Source organism: Narcine bancroftii, chromosome 7, assembly GCF_036971445.1.
Source record: "Narcine bancroftii isolate sNarBan1 chromosome 7, sNarBan1.hap1, whole genome shotgun sequence".
Taxonomy (NCBI): Eukaryota; Metazoa; Chordata; class Chondrichthyes; order Torpediniformes; family Narcinidae; genus Narcine; species Narcine bancroftii.
In genome coordinates this window covers 81,357,836-81,381,063 of record NC_091475.1, presented here as the reverse complement: position 1 = coordinate 81,381,063, position 23,228 = coordinate 81,357,836, and the positions used below count along the sequence as shown (strand labels likewise).

Sequence of the window (23,228 nt, the reverse complement as noted above, 5' to 3'; positions counted from 1 at the left end):
AACATTGGTAACACATCGCATGTACCAACAGAGGTTTGCTTGGACCATTTGAAATGATCGATTCCAAAACGAATCACCCTAAATATTGATGTATTGATTTTAAATTCAAATTTGCAATAAACGCTTGTTTCTGCATGTGACACCCAATTACTAATAACTGATTTAGATATCCGGGAGTAGAATTGTTTCTATATCAGCGGTATTCGATTGTAACACGTACGATTTTACGAGTAGAAACACGGATTTGTGAACATTTTTACAAAGTAACATTGATGTTGCCATATGGCAAATTCGATGTATTCTTTTGTAATTATTATTTTAAATTAATGTTTGGCTATCAATGTGTTCAGCAAATGTAAACTTTGTATGGAAGTTATAAATGAGGAACAAGCGGCGTTCTTTCCTCACCTGGTTTGCAAGATGAAGAACCGGGATTTATAAGCTCCCAATACTAATCATCCCATGAAGTATATTACTGCGGTTGTATATTTGGAGTTTATGAGCAAACCGAATGTTACAATCTCACTCTTCGAAACTGACACCCTCACTTACATAAGAAATGCCTAATGTTCCTCATGTCATCAGGATCTCTATTTTACCTCCTCGACTGGGATCCAGGTCTTCAGTTTTTGTCTCTTCTTTTGGTACACACATTTTATTCAGATTTTGTCATCAATAAATTTGGGCGATGCTTTTCTTTAACCGCGAGACGAGTAACGTGGGTTGTGAATATAGCGCATATGAATAATTTAAAGTATCAAGGTTTTATGTGTTCTTCCAAAATGAAATAATGCACGGAGGATTTTCATGGAATGTAACTCTTCTTGAAAAGCGTGCCAATTGCAATACACATTGCATGCTAAAATAATGTTTCTTAAACAGAATGCGGAATTGTTGGAAAGACGTTAAAATTGAAATTAAATACGGAAACGAGGGGAAAATGTTTATTAAAATTAGGATTGAAAACATTGATTTAGAGAAGCGATGGAAATAATTGTTTTCAATGTCAAATGGTTAATTTGAACTTTCTACCGTGGATGCAATAAATAAGGTCAATATTACAGCGAAAAATACATTACAGTAAACGTAAACATATACAACGCAATGATGCTCTTGTTCGATTCATTCACGTGGCAAGCAATGTCGCTTAATCTACTGTGAGTTACTGTGAGTTAAAATACAATTGTAAAGAAATAGGATGCAATCGAACATGTCTAAACACTCATATGGGACAAAGCGATATCCTTGGTTCAGTTTCAGTTCCACTTCACCACTACTTGACATTTAGGTACCGTCCATAAGTTATATCTGATTTCCCAAGTAATACTGATTATTTTTTTAAAAATTAAATTGAGAGAGAAACCAAGCATGATATTCGAAAGGATTGATGTAATCTGGTTTATTTTCCGACAGTCAGGACTTGCGTATAACAATTCTATTTCTCAATAACATTACGCAGTATTTTCCAGAGTTTTTGACTGGTTGTTTTATTCACTTTTACCGATGTCACTTTACAGTCCAAGACAGACATTCACTAAAAAAATGTTTCCAAATAACTCAACTGATCAATATCGTTGGAATATGTTCAAGAATCTTTGCATACATATTACCTGTTTGCTTCTGTACATAGATCGATATGCATTTTATGCTGTTATTTTAACCAATGCTTTATCTTCACAACTTCCAACGTTGATCCCACAATCCATGCCAAACAATATGTACATGTTCTTCAGAAGCCTTTTGCGGTCACCAGGTTATTTTTTTTCCCGCCCAACCCTGCAGGAGGACATGTGACGGAAATGTACAAGGTGTCCAAATTTGCATTTCCAATACCACACAAAAAAACCGCATCGTGCAACACCTTTGCCAAGTCTTAACATCAAACAGTTGACCACACGAGCAAGGGACTGCGAGCAGTTCCTCTCAACTTTTAGTTTTGAATCAGTTAGGCTTTCTACTTTATCGAGCGAAGAGGCAATTTACTTTATAAAATTGCACACCAATAATCCGTCTCCAGCGCACAATTCACAAATGGGGTTGTAACATAAAACATGATACCCAATGAAATAACATAGGATAAAACGTGATATCTGATTATATGATATAACATAAAAATGTTATGCCTAATTTCCGAATCTAATATAAAACGAAATAGCTGATTATTTTATTTTCGCCGATTGTCTGAATTGTTTGTTGTATTTGACATGATTACAATGAACCATATTAACATATGATATTGACCCTCAGGGCATAAAATGAATCCTGATTCAGAAGATTGAAGGAAATATCGATAAAGCATGCGATTTGTAATCCAAGGACGATGGAGAAATTCCATTTCTTTTCAGGTGGGCATTTTTCAATGCACCAAAAAAAATTCTTCCGAGGCTCCCGCTACAAGTGTTTGCTATCTGCAATGAAATAAATGTCACGCTTCGGTTTTTGTTCCCCATTGAAAATGTTCGCCTTGATTATTGATTACACAAACGCGTGTCGGAGATGAGGTGAACGTTCTGCAAGGGATTTAATGGTCTGCGCTCTTTGTGACGGTCCTTGCTCAATCCAAAACTGATATCTGTCATCGATTAATATGGCTTAATGTCTTTCTTCTGTGGTCGATTTTATTCCCACTTGCTTGTTCTAGAAGTTGTAACAATGTGTTACAAGAGAAATAAAATCCCAACTCTATAAATGTCTGCTGCCCTGGACGATTGTATTAATTTAATAGAATAGGTGTAAAGCAAAATAAAAAAAACCTCTTTGCTGGACTCCGAAGAAAGTTGGTGTCCACTTGCAAATTAGGATTATGTTCACAGTGAGATGATTGTGAAAAAATAATTTCAGAAATAATAAATATCTGACACTAATTTTCTCCTTCTAAGCCCAGGGTTGCGCCTCTCCCTCCATTCGGAGGGTCAAGCTAAATATTCATTAAACACTGTGCTTGTGTTATAATTCCAATGAATTGGTTTCCTGTTTCTGTTTTTCTAGCCTTGGCTATTTTGAAGGAAATTGCTTCCGATTTCCTGGCGTTTTATTATCTTTTTTTTACTCTTTTTCAAACCATAATCACGCTTCTAGTTCAAATTTCTAATGTTAGCTGTTCATTATATTTGGTACAATGCCGGTTTCCACTCAAAGTGAGTCGACTTATCAAGTAAGGTGGTTGGGCGGTGAAAATGCGACTAAATAATGCTAATTCAAGGAGCAAATTGATATAATATGGGATCGTAGTGGTTATTAATGCGACCTGAATAACGCAAATGAAACAAAGCATGAGGTACAAATTAAGGATCCTGGAATTGATATTAGAACCAATCTGAATAATCCAGAAGAGGTATCGCGTTAAAGGATGACACCAGATGTTGGGAAAATGCGGGGGATGGGAGTCAAAATTAAGGCAACTTTGGGCAACGAAGGGTTGGATGGCACAGCTCACCGAATCCATGGTTTTCGTAAGATATGTAAAGGAGATTTCGAAATCTACGATGAAGACGGTAACACTGCCCAGTGGACAAAAAAGGAGGGCTGGTGGATTACAGTTTCAGAGATCTCCAATATTACCCGTCACCCGTGAGTGTGAGTATTAAGGCAGGTGGGTGAAATCCGATCAAGTGCAACATTCTGAAAGTATTGCAGTGTGTGTTTAGTATTTGTTCTTCATTCCTTTATCGTACTTACTCGTGGTAAACCACAGCAACGTGCCCACAAAGCCATGTTTTCTGTCAATTGCCACATCATACAAGCCATGTCCTTCCAGCAATCCGCCGCTCTATTACCTCATGCCTTGGAAGGCTGGATTCACATAAAATTGCCATACGCTTGATTGCACGCCTTTAATTATTGAACAGATACATGTTTCTTTTCAATGGATGGGGTAATTAATAGACTATCAGTAAACTGAATGCAACACTTCCTGGCGGTTTAACACTTTGTTTATAATGTGTTTGTACTTATTCAGACCAATATGAAAGCGCGAATAGACGTATTGTGTTCGGGTCCTTTTTGAATGGTCACACACCCAAACAGATCTGGTTATGCAGATGTGAATATGGGACTGAACCATTTTCCAGCATTTGAACGTCGTGTGTGCGCGCACGCGCGTGTGCAAACAATTTTAAACCATCATATTACCAGAACTGGACAATATTGCCTTATCAAAGCTGGATCATTGGTGAATATGTTAGCAGCGATGTCTACGATTTTATGATGCAAAGTATTTATGTTACAATTCGGAGACACAAAGCTCGAGACATTATAATATTTTAAACATATGGCAATAAACGTCTCCGACCTTGCATGAGTCATTTTCACTTTTTCCAAGTTTGATATTTTCGTTTATGCAATATTTAAAACATTACAGCGAAGGCTCCAGCCACAGAGATCGCTTTTCCATTTATAGGTTAATCCGAGAGATTGGCCAAGCGGGACACACCTTCATTATAATTTCAGTCGTTTTGATTTAAAAGCTATATTGCAATTATTTTTATTGTAATTGCACCACATTGTTCTAGAAAATAACACACCTTACCCATATCAGAATATTCACTGTCAATGTACAGATGATTGAATCTCTTTTACAAACCTATTATTTTATGAGTTGATTTCTGCCATATTTTCCATCTTTTGCTCAAATTCGTGTTTCTTCCTCTTTTATTCTTTTCCATCAGTTAAAAAGGATCAAATTACATCAAGAACTTGAGTATGGCTTTTCCTTTTTTTAAAACGAATCCGACCCATGCTTACCACATGTCGCCTTTACCTTTACACGGTAGTCATACCTCTCATGTGAATGTAATTGAGATTCTGATAAAAAAAAGAAGGCGCAGAACACCCACAGACTGCCACCGAAATAAATTACGCCACTAATGCGTTTTAAAACAGGATAGACTTTACAGGGGTTAACTGCAGATATAATTTATGGAATAACAATCATCGGTCGCCATCCCGTAAAATGATAACACATGTCACTACGGTTTGTCTTTTCTTTAATATACTTTTGTTACATGTCTCTGGAAGCCTCGCTAAAGGTTACGCGGTAATGTGCATATGTATTTCCAAGGATGTCAGTAAGCAACAGGCCCTTACTGTTCACGTTGACTAGCACCTAAAATAGTCTTTACAAGTATTGGACACACGTAGAATGTGTGGTTTTCTTTGGTTAATTGAATAAGTACTTAAAATCTCTCAGTCCTTAGCTGTGCAAGAGATTAATCGATGACTGTTCAGTGTGTTACAGTTCCAAGTCTCTAAAATCAACATATGGAACTGTATTTCACAAACGTGTGAGCGGATTCCTTTAACTGTGTTCCTCGAACCTTCCCACGACTAACAGAACCATACGTACTGTAATTCTACTCTCTTTTATGTATGGATCAAATTAACAACACTGCGTTTGTTCAGAGATGTCTGCAAAACATACACACTTCCACCTCACGTCAAACAAGTATATATCACGAGACATACATTGCCACAACATAACATAGATTTATATTTTAAAAGTGCTCAAAAATGAACATAAAGCAAGTGGCAATTAAGGATTGTATAAGTACTCAGCAGAATACAAATCTCTATAAACTCTGCGCATGGTTTTACAATTTTCCTTTGACGGAAGGAACACACCTCAGGTCACTCTGAAGGTAAACACATTTGATTAGGCCATTGGATTCAGGGTCCTGATGGATGGAAGGGAAGTTTCCTGATATAAAATATGATTTCCAATGTAGTTGAATTTATTTGATAAAATGCAATTGTATATATAAAATCATTGCCTCAATCAATTTAAATAGCCCTGAACATATTGACGAAAGAGAATACTTGAACACTAAACTTGGAATAACTAATATTTATAATTCCATAACGTTTAGACATCTTTGCACTGATAGAGTTTATGTGAAATCTCCACATACATATTTGTTGCCTTCACGCACTTTATAATGGTTATGGAATAAAGATAAAATATCAAGAGATGAATCCCTCGTTAGATCACACAATATGTTCCTTAACTTACTTTCCTGAAGTGAAATGAGGTTTTTAAAGGCATTATATTTCGTTATTCAATAACCCACGAGTTTAATTGTGTATTCAAAGCGATGAATTAAAAGGAAAGGCGACTTTTCCTTCCCGCCCCCACGGATTGATTTCCCCTGCTGTCCAAGAACTATATTTTTAGAAGGGGTATTTTTGTTGCGCGCAAGGGATTTTCAAAACTAACAAGACTGCAAACAAGCGGCCGCACGTCATCCTCCGAACGGGGATATTGTCGAGCGGGTTGGTCGCTGAAAAAGTTCTCTTTCACCCGAGATCCTGGACCCCCTCCCCAAAAATAAAATTTATCAAGCTAACTTGTCGAGAATAACTCGTTGAGTTCTCCGGCTCACTTTAATTAACTTTATTCAAAAATAGATTGAAATATGTGACAAGGTTGATATGGGTGAAAGAGGATATTGTATGGGCTTCACTGTTGGTAGTTATTAAAACAAGCCGGTACGCTAACAAAAGAAGTGCTGTCGCAATACAGACGAGATCAGATTCTGGATTTGGCGAAGTGGATAGAGACATTCGCCATATAGTCTTAGAACACATCTCTCATATAGTAAGTTCATTGCTTACCTATTGAAACCTGTTGAAGTACCATTACATTGATAGATTAGCAGCCGCTAGCCCTTCTGTTGTCCACCTCCAGCTTCGTTCTGCGTTCTGCTACCATGGTACCGAAATACAATTGAATTTGTACATTTCCCCCCCCCTCTCTCTCTCTCTCTCTCTCTCACTCACTCACTCACTCACTCACTCTCTCTCTCTCTCTCTCTCTCTCTCTCTCTCTCTCACACACACACACACACACACACACACACACAGAGTCTCTGTCTCTCTCTCGCAACCTCAGTGACCAAGGATAGTGTAATTTTGGGACGGGGCGGTTTGCAGAGAAATAACAAAGCTTTGTGGAGAAGTCGGCAAGCGTGACTTTGAACTTGGATCAGGTCCTGCAGAGTGCAGCCCTCGAGGAGTGAAAAATAACGGTGGTCGCAAAGCTGCGTCGTTCTGGACAAGAATTAGATAATTAAACCAATCCAAAAACATATTTTGTTCAAAAAATCCCAGTCCACAATAAAAACACTTGGGAACTCGGGTGCAAACAAGTCAGGGCGCCAAACTAACGTTCAAAGTCATGCATTATTTGTATAAAAATTACATTTATTGTTGTGTTCATTTTTCTTCCAGAATCCTTTCAGTGTGACATCAGTTTTCAAACATTTTGTTTTTGCATTATTCTGAAGAGTCAGTGAAAAGATTTTGTTCTGTACAATGTGTGATTGGGGGGCGGGAGTCGAGGAGGAGCAGGGCTGCGAAGGGAGGGCGTGGTGAGCCCTTTATGTTTCTTTGGTTTTCGTTCATCTTTCCAGACTAGCCCTTTTAATGCAAGTTTTGCCCAATGCACTGAACCACTTTCTCAACCAGAAACCACCGTGGCAATGAGGAAACAAAGTCTATCCCTGGGAGAGTTGCATTTGTGCTCCCTCTTCATTCTGGAATCGCTACCTCCAACAGTGCGGGGGGGGGGGGGGGGGGGAATAGAATGTATGGAAAGAGGGCGTATTTAACAGGCGAACAAAACTGGTGTATAATTAAGTAAGTCTCAATCCTTTCCCTTGGCTCAAAGGGCTATCTCACAACTGGAAACTGATCACAACTGCTTCTGTCCGTTTCATTCCAAACCTTTAAATTGACAAATTCCTGGAAGGGAAAAAAAGTTGTCTCATTTTTATCATGTGAATGTGAAAGGAAACTAGTCATGCTCTTGGGCTGGGGGACCTGTGCAACGCATGCTACGCTGTAGACATTGGATTGCACCCCCCCCCCCCGTCCCCACGCCCTCTCCCCACCACCCCAACTGGCGCAATTTGCTCGCAAGTCATTATAGCAAATTTCGATTAACTTTTATTACTGCGCAGTGAAGACGTGATGCTGCTGGTTCGCCGGCTGAGCTGGGGAGGAAGCAGTGGCGCAGTAATGGCCGATCTCAGGGAAAAAAACAACTAAAAGTAGGCGTAATTAATGAAAAATGGCGACGCGTTTGGAGCAGCTACCTGGGATGGATGAGGCGGAGCTGTCCAATGAAAAGCCATAATAGAGTGGCCGCTGTCCTGTTTAAAAGGGCTGTTGGGAAAAACGCTGCCACTCCAGCCAGCAGCCGAACTCTGCATCATATGACAGGCGCGGAACCAACTTAAAGTCCCCCTCCCCCTCAACCCCTCCCCACGCATTTATCCTTCGGATTCTCTTATCTCTGTTCCTTATTTATCTGCCATTCTGATTACCGCTATCACTGACAACACCGCATCTGACGACAAAGAGCGAGAGAGAGAGAGAGAGAGGAAAACCATTCAAAGCCGCTTTCTCCGTGGGAAATTCCAACCACAGAAGAAAACAAACTTCAATCGCAATAAAAAAAATCTGTTTCAAGGACATCAAAAAAGTTTACACGCGATCATTTTGGCTCGATCGTTTCTTCCGTCGCTTAAATTTATTTGCAAAAAAGAGAAAGCAGTTGGGAAGGGGCGAATCGTTGGGCTGGATTTCATGAACTGGTGCGTTCTGATTCTTTTAGAAAACCACTGTAAACACTGACAACATCAAGGCGTCTCTGAAGTTCCTGCTGACCTGTGTGTGTGTGTGTGTGTGTGTGTGTGTGTGTGTGTGTGTGAGAGAGAGAGAGGAATTGAGTGTGTGTGTGTGTGAGAGAGAGAGAGAGAGAGAGAGAGATTGAGTGTATGTGTGTGTGAGAGAGAGAGAGAGATTGATTGTGTGCGTGTGTGTGTCCGGGTGCGTGTGTTAGGTGGGTTAAGGGGGTAAGTGGTCAGATCCTATCCCCCGTTTTAAGGGGTATGTTGCTGGATGCGGGTCCGCAGTTCCCGACCCTCGGGGTGGGCACCTTCGCGAGGCACCACCACCATCACCACTCTGCCGCCGACATGTCCGACCGGGAGCTGGCCATTTCTCAGAACACCTTTGTCGACTCAGCGCACATGGGAGCCTTCAAACTGAACGCCGGCGTCCACCACGACCTCCCATCCGCCGCCCAGAGCTCGGCTTTCAGCGCACAAGCGGCGGCCGGCCCGGGATACGCGTCGGCGCTGGCTCCCCACGCCGCCCATGTCGGCTCCTACTCGGGCGCCGCTTTCAACTCTACGCGGGACTTTATCTTCCGCAGCCGGGGCTTCACCGATTCGAGCCCGGGTTCTGGCCAGCATGGCATCTTCGGACCGAGCCCCGGGGGTTTGCATCACCCGCATTCGGACACCTCAGCACATATTCTGTTCCCCGGCATCCACGAACAAGGAGCATCGCACCCGTCTCCAAACGCGCACGTTCTGAACGGCCAAATGCGCTTGGGGTTGGCCGGCGAAGTATTCGGGCGCTCGGACCAATGTCCTAGGACTGACCCCTTCTCGGCCGCCCAGGTGCACCATCACCATCACAATTATGGACAGATGAATATGAACATGGGTATGAACATGGCAACACATCACGGCGCCGGAGCCTTCTTCCGATACATGAGGCAACCTATCAAGCAGGAACTCATCTGCAAGTGGGTCGATCCCGAGCAACTAACCAACCCTAAAAAGACCTGCAACAAAACCTTCAGCACGATGCACGAGCTGGTCACCCACGTCTCGGTGGAGCATGTCGGAGGTCCCGAGCAGACCAACCACATCTGTTTCTGGGAAGATTGCGCCCGGGAAGGCAAACCTTTCAAAGCCAAATACAAATTGGTAAACCACATCAGGGTGCACACAGGCGAGAAGCCGTTCCCCTGCCCGTTTCCCGGCTGCGGCAAAGTCTTTGCCAGGTCAGAGAACTTGAAGATCCACAAACGCACCCACACAGGTAAGCTCAAAACTTTCCGCCTCTCCAACCAGAAACGCCGCTTCCACGCTTAACATTAAACCGGGAGAGCCGAATCCCCTCTCGTTGCACCGCGGTTAGTGAAACCATTCACTGTAATCACGGCAACAATCTGTCCTCTTCAAAAAATTTGTGCGATTCAAGATTTAAACAACTTTTTAAATGGACTTTCTTGACCATTTGAGAAATTTCGCTGCTCCAAGCTATAACTATGCGAGCAATAGTTTTAATTAGAGATTTTTTAAAAATGAGAATATTCAGTAAACAATAATATCCTTAAATTATTTGACATTTTAAAAGTAAATCAGATCCAATCGCTTGTGTGGAAAATCTAACATTAATAGCATTTCTGCTGCTCTGGTCATTAGAAACACATTTCAGAAATCTGGCATTGAATTTTATACAGCAGGCAATTGATTTACAGGTCTCTCGAAGTGTTAAAGATACATAATTTTTTAAAAAAAATTTGCATTCTGATGTTCGAGGATTTTGCCTTGGGCTAGAGATTTTAAATGTATAAAGATATAACGGCTGAAAAGCCGCCCCGAGTCGACAGGTACGACTTGCAAATTATGTCGCATTGCATAATATTTCTCTCTGGCGTGAGGAATTATGTCATCAGTCGTGGCCTGTGTTTGCACCATAAACTTTAAATATAGGTCAAGATGCAATGTAAGGACAGAGATTGCATGTGTGTAAAACGTGGCAGCTGCGAAATCCATCCATTCTTCACCCGCGCGCCATTCATGATTTGTTTCTATTTTCTAAATCGCTGGTTCTTCGAAAGGGAGGAATAAACAAAAGCGGTAATTAATTACTACGTTATTTTATATAAAACATGCACAATAATGACGAGTGAGAGAGGTGGAAGGGCGCCGGCCTATTGTTCGCTCCAGTGTACGATTAATCATATGTGCTGGGCTCGTCTTTAGCTGGGATTTCAACAGGGACATTTATTTTCTTGGAGGAGCTATCCTTCCGATTTCAAGGCGGTTTGCATATCTCTCGAAAACTATTTAAATGCTAATAAATGTAATGTTGCATTGTTCCTCTGCGTTTAGCGAAAACTGTTGAGTGATTCACACACTTCTCGGTTCCGCCGCTCAGGAATTGTCGATAAACAGAAGTTCAGGAGGGTAATTTTCGACCTCAGTTACAATGACTAATTAATTTCCCCCCAAAAAGTGTCCTTAAACATGCGTAATTGATACAGAAGTTTAAGAAAAAAGATCTACACATCATCGTGGTGGCGGTAAATGTGTTGGCCCAAAGATCGTCTGAACATTTTATATGCTTTAGTTTATTTCAAATCAATCCTTCGGATCAATTTATTTAATACATTTTAATTCTGAAAGTCGATCTCACAGTCTGCCACCGCGGAAGTGCGCAGAACAACATTTACGCGCTTTACCATCAGCTAAGAGTTGAATTGTGCTTTTACATTTAGAAACGAAGTGGTCGGCATACATGAATGACGCAAAGGGCGCCTGCCTGATCTTCGGCACTCCTGAAGAAAGGCTCAGATCCGAAACCTCGATTGACTTTTCCTTCCCCTGGATGCTGCGTCACCTGCAGCGCATTTGTGTTCTGCACCAGACCCCAGCATCTGCAGCTTTTCTTGTTTATCGTCATTTTCTGTTTCCCCCAGCTCATCTCCTTACAAACCCTTTCTAACTCATTGAGATGTTTTAGGCGTATCTTGCTGGTAATTCCCAATGCCAGGGCAGGGGATAAATATCGACGGTGTGCGTGTCTTTTTAAATCCAAGTGCTTCAACCCAGGTGCGAGGAATATGGCGATCTTGGTGAGAGAAGCAGGCGGCGGAAGGGGTTGTGTACGCCTGGTTTTATTTGACGAATTCATTTCTTTCTGCTACTTTCCACGCAGGTGAAAAACCCTTTAAGTGCGAATTTGAAAGCTGTGACAGGCGTTTCGCCAACAGCAGCGACAGGAAGAAGCACATGCACGTCCACACTTCCGATAAGCCCTATCTGTGCAAAATGTGCGACAAGTCCTACACTCACCCCAGCTCTCTGAGGAAACATATGAAGGTTATTACTTCTCCATATTAAGCACAAAACAATCTTGGTGGTTGTCAAGGTTTCCAATTGCTCTTCGCAAAACACTGATTTTATTTCTCTCGCGCAGGTCCACGAATCATCTCAAGCTTCTGATTCTTCACCAGCAGGCAGTTCTGGTTACGAATCGTCGACTCCGCCAGTCCTCGTCTCACCGTCTGCCGAACCCCCAAACAGCAATACTTTATCCCCCGCCTCCACTGCCGTGCATACCAACGCCGGCATCTCTTCTAACTTCAATGAATGGTACGTGTAAAGAAAAAGACCAAAGGCCCCGAATCGTCACCTATGTCTCTAAACTTGAAAGTAGATCAAACAGCTCTCTGCGTTAAAAGAAAAAAACTGAAACTGAAATAAGCACCACGTACCAGCAATACAGAATTCCAGTGATTTTGCAGAAAGAAGATCAACTGTGATGTATGTCTCACCGGTTCCTTTTAGAACTTTGTGCGAAGGAGGAAACGGTGCCTGCCCATCAGCCGAACTGGATCCGTGTTCCTTGTGACTGAGTGTTCTTTCAACTATACCGAGGGATTTCTTCTTGAGATGACCTCGCTTCCCAGAGTGGACAAAATGGAAGAGCAAAGGACAGAGAAGGATTTCCTCGCTGTTTAATGCCGAAAGTTCAGGGAGACTGATTGTAAAAATCTTCATCCAATCCTATAGAATGGAAACTGTGCCAAAGTCACTTAACAGATCACAAATAACACACAGAACACGATTAATTGCTTGTGAATGTATTTCTTCGGTTAGCTGAGTTTTTATCTTGTGATGTTTCGTGCTTTGCAGGTTTAAATTGTGGAATACTATTGAAAGATTGTGAGGAAGTCGTGTTGTTAATTTTTGTAACAATGCCCATTCTGTAAATAGCCGCGTTACCATATTTATCCCAGTTCTAATTAAATTATGGTATTAACTTGCTGCAGATGAAACAATATTTATAAAGAATGTTTCTTGACTATAAATATGTACAATTGTGTTAAACATCAGATTGTTCAGATTGTTCTCGTTTTAATTTCTAGATAAAACGACGTTTCCCTCTCCCTGTGCGATGTCTTGAGATCAATTACCAGCATACAAAGGTATAATAAAACGTGTTCAGGTGTATTCGTTGATATCGTTGTTATTTTAGAACCTGCAAATTCGTCGCTACTTTTGGGCAACCTCACATTTGCTGGATTCAGCTCAGTCACTTGTGTGCTCGCTGTTCAACATCATATTTAATCGGTTTGGGGAAGGTGTCACGACCAATCGTTCCCTGAGAGTGCGTACAAATACACAGATTGGGTCCCTGACTGGTTGAGTTAGAACGCCTTCAGTATTTGAGGCTACTTTAATTATTATCATCGTTTTGTTTTATTTAATCATATCCATTGGAGAAAATATTCCGGAACATTTTTTTGCACACCCGGAATTGGCAGTTTAACACTTTTTGTTTTGGGGCGGTTGACTTACTTTAAACGTGTGTATTGGAAACAATCTAGATAGTAATGTCAAACGCGGTAAAATGGTGGGATTCGTTTATAATTGCAAGAGAGTAGGATGGCGGGGGAGGGGTGTAGTCACTGTTAATTAGTTCCTGCATATGGAATTGTTAAAACATAAGAATGTTCACAATTGCATGGAAATAGACGTGGAATTCATTATCGCCCGGTTACAAAACCAGACACGTGCAAGAAATGTTTTGAGTTTCCAAGTTGGCTGACGGTGAGGAATGGGCTCAGATTCCAGTTTAGGTTATTGGCATGGGGGGAGGTTCTGTACTCGCTATAAAAATCTGATTAAACGCCGCATCTGTTACTTGTTATTTCGTCTGAGAGAAAATATGGGATTTATTTTTTTGCGCATTCAACTTCGAACAGAACAATTGAGCAGTTTATAACGGAACCACGAGTTTTGGAGCGGCTAATTTTATATATATAAAAGATCTATAAACATCCTCGTTTCAGTTTTAATCCACACAAGCATAAAGTTCGCGGCGAAACACTACACTCTCATGGTCCTTCCTTACGCGATCAGCTTGGTGACCGTTCCATGGTCGAAGCAAAGTAAGTTCAAGCACGGCCATCTTCCGCCCTGCCCTTGGGCATGATGAGCACCATCGCAAACACACACACAAGCCAGTAGTTGTTGTCTCTCGCGGCCGGCGAGGCGGGTCTTCAGCGGGCAGGGAGAGCGGAGGCAAGTCAAGTTCCCACTCCGCTTCTGTCGGTCTGCAAAAGCACAATAAAACACATAGAATGAAGCCCCTTGACCAGGTGGACTTGGTGCGGAAAGTAAATGAGAACTTGATTGGGTAAAGCAGACCAAGCAAGTGTTTGGTTGGAGACACTTGAACTTGACTTTGCCTCACTCGAGGCTAATCTCGTTCGTGGTTTTCCGGGGGAGTCGGTGCATATCACACGTTCAAACAGAAGTGTCCGCCTGACCGCTCCTCGAGTTTTCTTCGCAATGTGTTTCTGCAACATTTATCAGCCCCAGTGCGGGTGAGTGAGGAGGAAAAATTGCGAACTAAATATTTCCCTCCCAACACCACCACCAGATCAACTGGCTGGAAGACGCGAGCACCTTTTTGCTCGCGTTCCTTCCATATCTAATAATAACTTTTGTCTAAACACGGAGACGGATGTTCCTGGCTCGATATTTTGTACATAGAGGAACCGTCACACAAATTGAGAAATCCAAACAACGACTGATATCTTCAACGTCACACCTCAAAAAGTTGCTGAAATTCAAATGGTTTTCAATTTCACGCGAATTAATTGGAAAAGGGGCATGTTTATCGGTGAAATAACTTATCGTTTAAGTATGCAGAAGATAGTCAGAAAAGCTTTGGGAGGAAGTCGATTTTGAAGTCGGATAATCTGCTTTCCACGGACAAATGTTTCTGGAACTGCCTTGTATGGGCTCTATAACAGTTCAATGTGACCAGAGCGATGAGAACACGGAAACAGCGTTACGATACGTTCTTATAAAAAGATCATTAAATGGCCTATAAATTACAGATAGAGACCCACCTGAGGGCAGAGAGACTGCAGTATTGATAATTACAGAGAGATATGTGGAGGTTCCTGTCAATCGAAATGGCAGCTCATAAATTATAAAGCCGCCCTAATAAACATTCAATTGTAGCCCTCAAATCGGCAGATTTTATGGTACGTTTCCAAGTTATAAGGCCATTTAAAAAAAATAATTCAATTGACCCTGCTATTAATGATTAACAATACTAGGGTTAACATTACATTAAGAGTCACAATTGATGAGGTGGGTTGAAATGGTGTTGCTTGCATCTTGTGGTTAGATACAGTCTATGCATTCCACAATAAATCAGCTTGAGGTAGAGATTTCAAAGACTGAAATGCTTAACAAATCTATATTTTGGGAAAATATCTTCCACATTTTTGTATTTTGAACACAATTTAGAGAGTTATTTTCTGACTATCGATTGTTTTGTTGTCTAATGCAATTTTTGGGGTCCATCGAATACCTCAGAATAGGAACGCCACTGTTCACCGTGAAAGCATAATTTCACATTGTAAAGTGGCGATGGTGTTGGATAGAAGTTCAGCAAAGGGCTGTATGTAATTTGGAGTCTCCTCGAATTGTCAACTGCATCTGATTTCATCACTTCTGCAAAGCAGCCACGATCAGACCAGTGAGAATTATTTATTCTATATAGGGAAACGTTCACATTGTATATATCTCCCTCACTCGCATATATCATTACAGAACAAACACTTACTTATAAGAAAATTTGTAACCAATAAACTAATGATATGTGGCCACTATTAAACTCAACTGTAGCGATTGGGGAGATACTAATCTACAAAATATGTTGGCGGTGAATTGAATGTAACATTAAAAGTACTCCCTTAACTGGCGTCCTTACAAAGCTTAGAGGGAAAATACTGAAATTTAAATGGTAAACGTTATTAGTATTTCGGCCTTTCCACATATTTAATAAGAAGCTAATGACTGCATTTATTACAAGATTAGCGATGGTTAATTCTGTTTTACATGAATGGCTTACTATGTACTTATGTCGATTAAAGTGTGAGGGAGAGAGTAATTTGGTTACTGAAGTTGCACCAATTAAAATAATCACAAGCTTGTGTTCGTTAGCGTACAAATTATTTTCCTTGGAAAATAAATTAATCTCTTTGACTACTCTATTGTGCAATCGCCACTCGTTAATTAAAATGTGACACACATTGGTCGGGGGAAAAATGTATTACTCTGAGTCGATAATGTGACTTAAAAATATCAGTGGATTTTGAAAAGGAATAAAAATAAACTCCCGCTGATACGAGCTGCGGAAAAGAAGAGATGAAAATCGGCCAGAGTAGATGCTGATGGGATGGATAGGATGGTGTTGAGGATTTGACAACTACAGTACGGGTCAAAGGCCAACCCCTTACCGTGCCCAACTATCCGCTCACTCGTGACACAAGCGGTTCTGATATTGCTACTAGATAGAAAGTGAACGCAAAAGCTATATCATTCGATGTGAGTGAGAGATGAAACCTGAGGATTTTTTAAAAAAAATGTCAGAGGAGGTTTAATTATCCAAACATTAATAAGTGCTGAACAATCAGCTATTTTCTAGTTCTGATAGTGAACAACATATTTTAAAACTTCGCGGATGGACCCAGACTGTTCAGCAACTGGCACCAATTCAAAGTGTGAGGTGCACAGAAACTAACCCGGCATTTCTATGTCATTCCAGACCTTTGACTGTTTTGTTCTATATGTTTTGTGATACTGAGGGACAACAAAATATATAACCCGTGCAACAGATAGATTTATAACTTTTGGCATTGTAGATATCCTCCACGTCCATCTCCTTGACATATGTCTATTTCCTTGACATAAAGGTATTTACAAACCTTGCCAAGGTAAGCAACTTCGTCATAGATTCATAGTCTTTCTTTATATCGTTTTACGGCAATTATATTTGCTGCGTTCACAACTGATTCTCTAAGAATTGACCAATAAGAATGACTAATGTGGACGTGTAAAAAGAATAGAAATTGATGGAGTATTTTGTAATTAAAATAGTTAGCACGTTGTACCTTGTTCTTAATCAAACTTAAGTACGGTTATTCAATGAGCACAAATTACAAGTCAGCATTTTTTTCCGACCCCCCCCCCCCAAACGGAAAATTGTGAATGAACTTCACATTGAATGACCGGGTCCCAGCCCTTTGGCGCTGGTCGGAATGGTCCGGATGGCCACTCAGTTTCGGGCTGAAACCTTTCGCAGCCTCTCCTCGCCGAAGTGGCAGGGAAAGGGGATGAGACGCGTCAAACCCAAATTTCCACTGCGAGCTCGGAATCCCACTTCCAGCCAGTCTTCCTCACGAAATCAGATAAAATGTAAACCACAATCTGGAAGTTTATCCCTTCTGACTCAAAGATCCTGAACATTAGAGAATTAAACATTTAAGACCAGTCCCGGGAGCCCATTAAGCTTAATATGAAGGCCGCGTTGTGATTATAAATTCAACACGGTATATTCACTTACAAAAAGAATTGGAGATTAAAACTTTTTTTGGGAATAACATACCGATATTTTTTATTCTGATCTTCTTAACGAAGCATTAGAGTTAACTGCGCGGGATGTAAACCGTTCGTTGAAAAAAAAATCAGTGCATTTTAGAACCTAACATTTTTACTTAATATATTTTCACCCGACAACTGTGACAGTTTAAAGAATGACCATTTACTTTATTCGGATTGAAATCAGATCTACAATATTAAGAGGAGCAGTGAGTTGAATCCATTGACCCCCGTGGGAGTTGTAAAAGTTCGCTCGTTCTTTGCTCCCTTTTCTTGATACTGTAAATCCATAATTCCATTTTCTTATCGTTTTATTAAATCTGAAATTGTTTCTGTTTCGGAATGGGGTAGGGCCGATAGTCTTAAAATCTTAAAAGACGGGAAATAAATGGTTGTGAACGAGTTACCTGCAGCAAAAAATCCAGCATATTTTTGGAAAGAAACGCATTGCAGATATATGCCGGAGAGCAAAAATCTCACGTTTTTTTTCTCTGTAATGGGCTCTAGCCTCACAAACCGGAAGTTAGGTGAATTGGTTGGCTAATATTTTTATTGGAGATCCGTGAAGAATACCTTTCAGAGAACTTGGTACCTTAATGTTCACTCTTTTCAGGACCTAAATATAAGTTTTAACGTCATTTCAGAATAGCGACCCTTATTTCTTTAAAAATAAGCGAGATTGTTTTCTAAACTTAGCTGAAGTTACCTCGCTGACAGGTCTGTGTGAGAATTTGGACTTTTTTTTGTTCACGAGTGGTGTGTTTTGTGCCAGACCGTCCACAGAGATTTAAATGGCCGAACTCTGCCATTCCAGATAATAGACTTCAGTAGCAGTCCCTGCTCAGCTGCTATTATTTGCAGAAAAGTCTCCGAAATTCACTGGCCGAGCATTGTATTTGATGATTGCTGTTGGAAAAACTCCGGGCCAAAAATAGACTGGGTAGGTGTGGGCATGACGTGTTTTCTTTGCATAAGGAACAAGGCAAACTCATAGTATCGACTTTATCAAGAGCGCCTAATTCCTTTGTAGACGACTTTTTCATCTTGCTTGTCTACGATCAGGATCTATGAGGCTCTATTTTTCCCAAAAATGCATGATACAAGGCACGTTCAAAGCGGTGTTGCAAGTTCATTCGAGAAATGTACAGTAAATCATATGTTATACCTCTATTTTCTTTCGCATGCCAACTGTAACCTATAAAAAGAAACCTGAGCTGGTCTTATATTACATTATCTAACTTGAATTGGTGTGCCTCTGCAAATAATATTTTAATGCGACAAAACCCAATAAGGCATCTTCCAGATGAACTAAACTCGAATTGCTGCTTTCACCACCTTTCACCACTGCTGGGGAACAAATCTTGCAATTCTATTCTTAGCCCCCAGTTCATTTCCTAGGATGTTTATCATTATATTTTTCAGCTTTGGAGAATGACCAGAGGTTTAAATCAAGTTTACTCTGCAATCAAAACAGTTTTGATAATAAAACCTATTATTTCCGTTGCTGACGATGCGATACGCTTGGACAATGTTAGTTGCGTGTGATATTCAACACTTCAGACCAGACAAGTTAACCTTGATCCCTCTTTCTAGTTCAGTGTGAAACAGAATTTTATTTTATGCGGGACAAAACTGAATGGCTGGCCATACACTCAAGGCATCGGGGGTGTCCAGGGCACCAGATTTAGGCACAACGAGAGAACGGAAACAAAACTGGCGGGAATTTTAAAAGAACACAAAAAACTAGAGTGGCTTGTTGGCTTGAGGCTTCCCCTTCCCTCCCACCCCCACCCCAGATTTCAAAAACTCTCCTTTCTCCTATGGTGACGGTTAAAGTCGTGCAGCAAGAGGAATGATCAGCCGTTAAAAAAAAGTTCTATGTTTATGCTGTAATCAGTTTTCGAGTGTAAATATTGCCAGCGGATCAACAAAACCTTGATGGGGTCACTTTTGTTTGTTTAGATCAATTATATCCTTCTAACCTCCTCGGTAAAATTTCAGATAACGGTATTGTTGGTTAACGATAATTAGTTGCTCAAGTGGAACTCACTGGCACAGAAGCTATGGGAGAGAAGCACAAAAAACATTTGGGGAGAATAGAATTGCAACAATAGGGAGTGAATAAAAATGGGATGAGGCTTAAGAATGGGATGAATACTGGTATGTAACATCTGGGCCAAATGCCTTCCTTCTGCACCAATGCATTTCCTTTATTAGCTGCATGGTGACAGTTTAGGAAACTGGAAGGTGTAAAAGACCTGGGTACCATGGTGCATCAATCATTGAAGATGGAACGCAAGCGCCCCAGGCCAGGTTGGCCTTGATAGCAAGAGGTTTGAAAGTAGGGAGGTCTTATGACAGTTGTATTGGTGAAGCCACTTCTTGAGCAGTGTGTATAGATTTGATCTCCTAATCTTGCCATTGAGGGAACACCAAAGGATCACCAGACTGATTCCTGGGATGGCAGGACTGATTTATGAAGAAAGACTGGATATAGGATAAATTCATTGTAATTTAGAAGAATGAAAGGGGAACTTTAGTGAGACATATAACATTCTGTAAGGACAAGACTGGTTAGATGCAGAAAGAATCTTCATAAAGTTGGGGAAGTCCAGAATAAGGGTTCACAATCTAAGGATAAGGGGGAAGTTACTGAGATGAAGAGAAACATCTTCACTCAGAGAGTTGTGAACTTGTGGAACAATCTGACGGAGAGAGTTGTTGAGGTCAGACCATTAGATATATTCAAAAGGGAGTTAGATGTGGCCCTTATGGCTAAAGGGATCAAGCCGTATGGAGAAAAAAACAGGAAAAGGGTACTGAGGTCACATGATCAGCCATGATGTATTGAATGGTGGAACAAGCTCAAAGAGCCAAACGGCCTTCTCCTTCTATTGTCTAAGTTTCTCTGCTTCTAGGTGATTGGTTGCTTTCTTTAAGTTGACAGTTCAAATAATAATTATTAGCTCTCTTGAAGATATTTTGTGAGTATGACATACAATAAAAAACAAATTTTCTGTGTCAATTTGATGTAGAGCTCAATAGTATATTGCCTCCCTCAAACGGATGCCCAATGCAAGTTTGTATAAAAGGTATGATTTTTAGCACAGATGTAATTATTTACGGATCTCAGCCAACATTGCATATCCTGCTATGATTTATGTTTGAAGTCTAAATGACATCACCACTGTTGGTTTAGTGGTACAATGTTTAGCCATGTTACAAACTCAGTTCAATGGTCAGATGACACATTGGAATAAAATCAAAAAACTCGGGAAGTACTCAACAGCTCAATCAGCAAGTGTGGAGAGATAAGCAGAGTTAATGTTTGCTGTTGATCTGTCACAGCAACTGGGAAAAAATAGGAATCTAGTAAGTTTTAGGAATGTATGGAGTGGGGAAATGGGATGAAATCACAAGGGAATGATAGCACCTGTAACGCTTATCTTTCCAGGTGAAAGAAGTTGAAGGCTTCAGGGGTGAAAAGGGATGTAGCAGTCAAGTTGCTACAGTGCATTTTTTAGATGTTCTCCAGCCAGAGGAAATTAATTGTTTGAGGTGGTGAATATGCAAGCAGTCAAATTGGCTGCTTTGCCCTGATTGGTCATGAACTTAAAAGCTTACTACATATTCAGTAAAAACAACAAAATACTAGAGGCACTCATCTGGTCTATTCAGCATCTATAGGAGACAAAGATTTATTACCGACGTTTCAGGCCTGAGCCCTTCTTCAAGGAAAGATTTCTAAAATTCCATCATTTTGATGTTTTTACTACAATCACAGCATCTGCAGCCTATCATGTTTCACTGTGTATTTTGCTCCTTTGACCTCGTGCTTATAGAACAGCAGCAGAACTGACATCTTTCTGTGGATTGCTGTCTAATGCTCTTTTAGATGAAGATAAGTTTGACCTAGTTATACTGTTTGGTGTCCAACTGTTGTTTTTAAAAGTATATATATTAATTAACCATCAAAAACAACTTTTAAAAAAAAACTTTATTCATTGAAAAATTATTGGTAAACATACAGAATACATTTCACAACAAAATTAATTATATATATATATATATATATATATATATATATATATATATATATATATATATATAAATAAAAGAAACCCCACCCCCACCCCTTTGCCAGCTCTCTTGAGAGCCAAAGAAATATATAAAGAAAAACTAAAAATAAAATAAATCAAGGTACATCTAAATGCATATATTCCAAATATAATGACCACTTATTAACAAAAAAAGAATAATTATCATGCAAAACATATGTAATTTTTTCCATAACAATACAAGCTTTCATTTCATTATACCATCGCATTATTTTAACCACTGTATTATCCTTCCATGTACTTGCTATACATTTTCGAGCTACAGCCAATGCTAAGTATACAAATGCAATTTGGAATTTATCCAGTCCCAATCCCTTTAAAGGAATCACATAACCCAATAAAAAAAACAGATGGATCCAATGGTAACTTAAACTTATACAATTTTTCCAAAATTGACTTAATTTTTTCCCAAAAAATATATACAGGACCAAACAGCATGTAAAAAAGTTTCAACACGTTACCACATCTAAAACATGAATCTGAATTACTAAAGCCATATTTTTTCAATTTCTCAAGAGTTAAATATAACTGAATCAAAAAGTTATAATTAACCATTCCATATCATACATTCATCAATCTAGTCACACTGTTATGACACATATCCATCCAGTAGTCTTCAGGAAAAAAAAAGTTAAGTCATTTTCCCATTTAAACAGATTTCTCCCATTCCAACTTATCAATATCATCTTGTAATACTTGATACGTAACAGAAATATAGCCCTTTTTAGCCATAGAAGAAATCAAAGACTTGAACTGCGACAATAGGGGTAAAATCATCTCTCTACCATACATTTTTTTTTACCAGCGACCGAAGTTGATAGTAAACAAATAAAGAAGCTTCAGCAATATCAAAACGCTCTTTCAATTGAGTAAAAGAAAGAAATTGACCTTCTTCAAAACAATCTTGCAATATTTTTATATCCTTAAAATGACTATTAAATAATGAAAAAGGAACAAGTTGATTATTATATAATGGAGTTAAAATAGATAATTTACCTTTTGATCCTATAATCTTATTCTTTTTTGTCCATAACATCAACAGATGTTTTAATATCGGCATATTATACTTCTGTAATAAATCTATATTCCACCAAAATATAAATTGATGTACTGTAGTTTCAGAAATACATGCCATCTCAACTTTAGCCCAACTTGGAGGTCGATCCAAATCCATCAAACCACTAATAAATTTAAGTTGGGCTGCTTCATAATAATTCTCAAAATGAGGTAATTGCAATCCACCTAATGTGTACTTCCACGTAAGCTTATTTAATGCTACCCTTGGTAATTTACCTTTCCATAGAAATTCCCTAGTGACTTTATTTAAATCCTAGAAAAAATTCCTTGTAAGAAAGCATGAAACAAATACTGGATACGTGAAAAAATATTCATTTTAATACAGTTAACCCAGCCAATTAAAGTTAATGGAAGGTCTTTTCACTTAATTGTCTGCTTTTATCTTTTTCAACAATGGTACATAATTTAATTTATATAAAGATTGATACTCAGTATTCACAGTTATTCCTAAATATTTAATTTTATCTGTCCATTTCAAATTAATAAC

The 23,228-nt window shown here is 39.7% G+C and overlaps 1 protein-coding gene across 1 annotated transcript; it reads left to right on the top strand.

Annotated features, from left to right (window-relative positions):
- The first annotated feature begins 8,888 nt into the window (after positions 1–8,888).
- Positions 8,889–12,243, top strand: zic2a (zic family member 2 (odd-paired homolog, Drosophila), a). Its single transcript, XM_069892398.1, has 3 exons — positions 8,889–9,891; positions 11,797–11,960; positions 12,058–12,243. Exons 1-3 carry the CDS (start codon positions 8,889–8,891, stop codon positions 12,241–12,243), a joined length of 1,353 nt encoding a protein of 450 aa, XP_069748499.1.
- Positions 12,244–23,228: the final 10,985 nt, after the last annotated feature.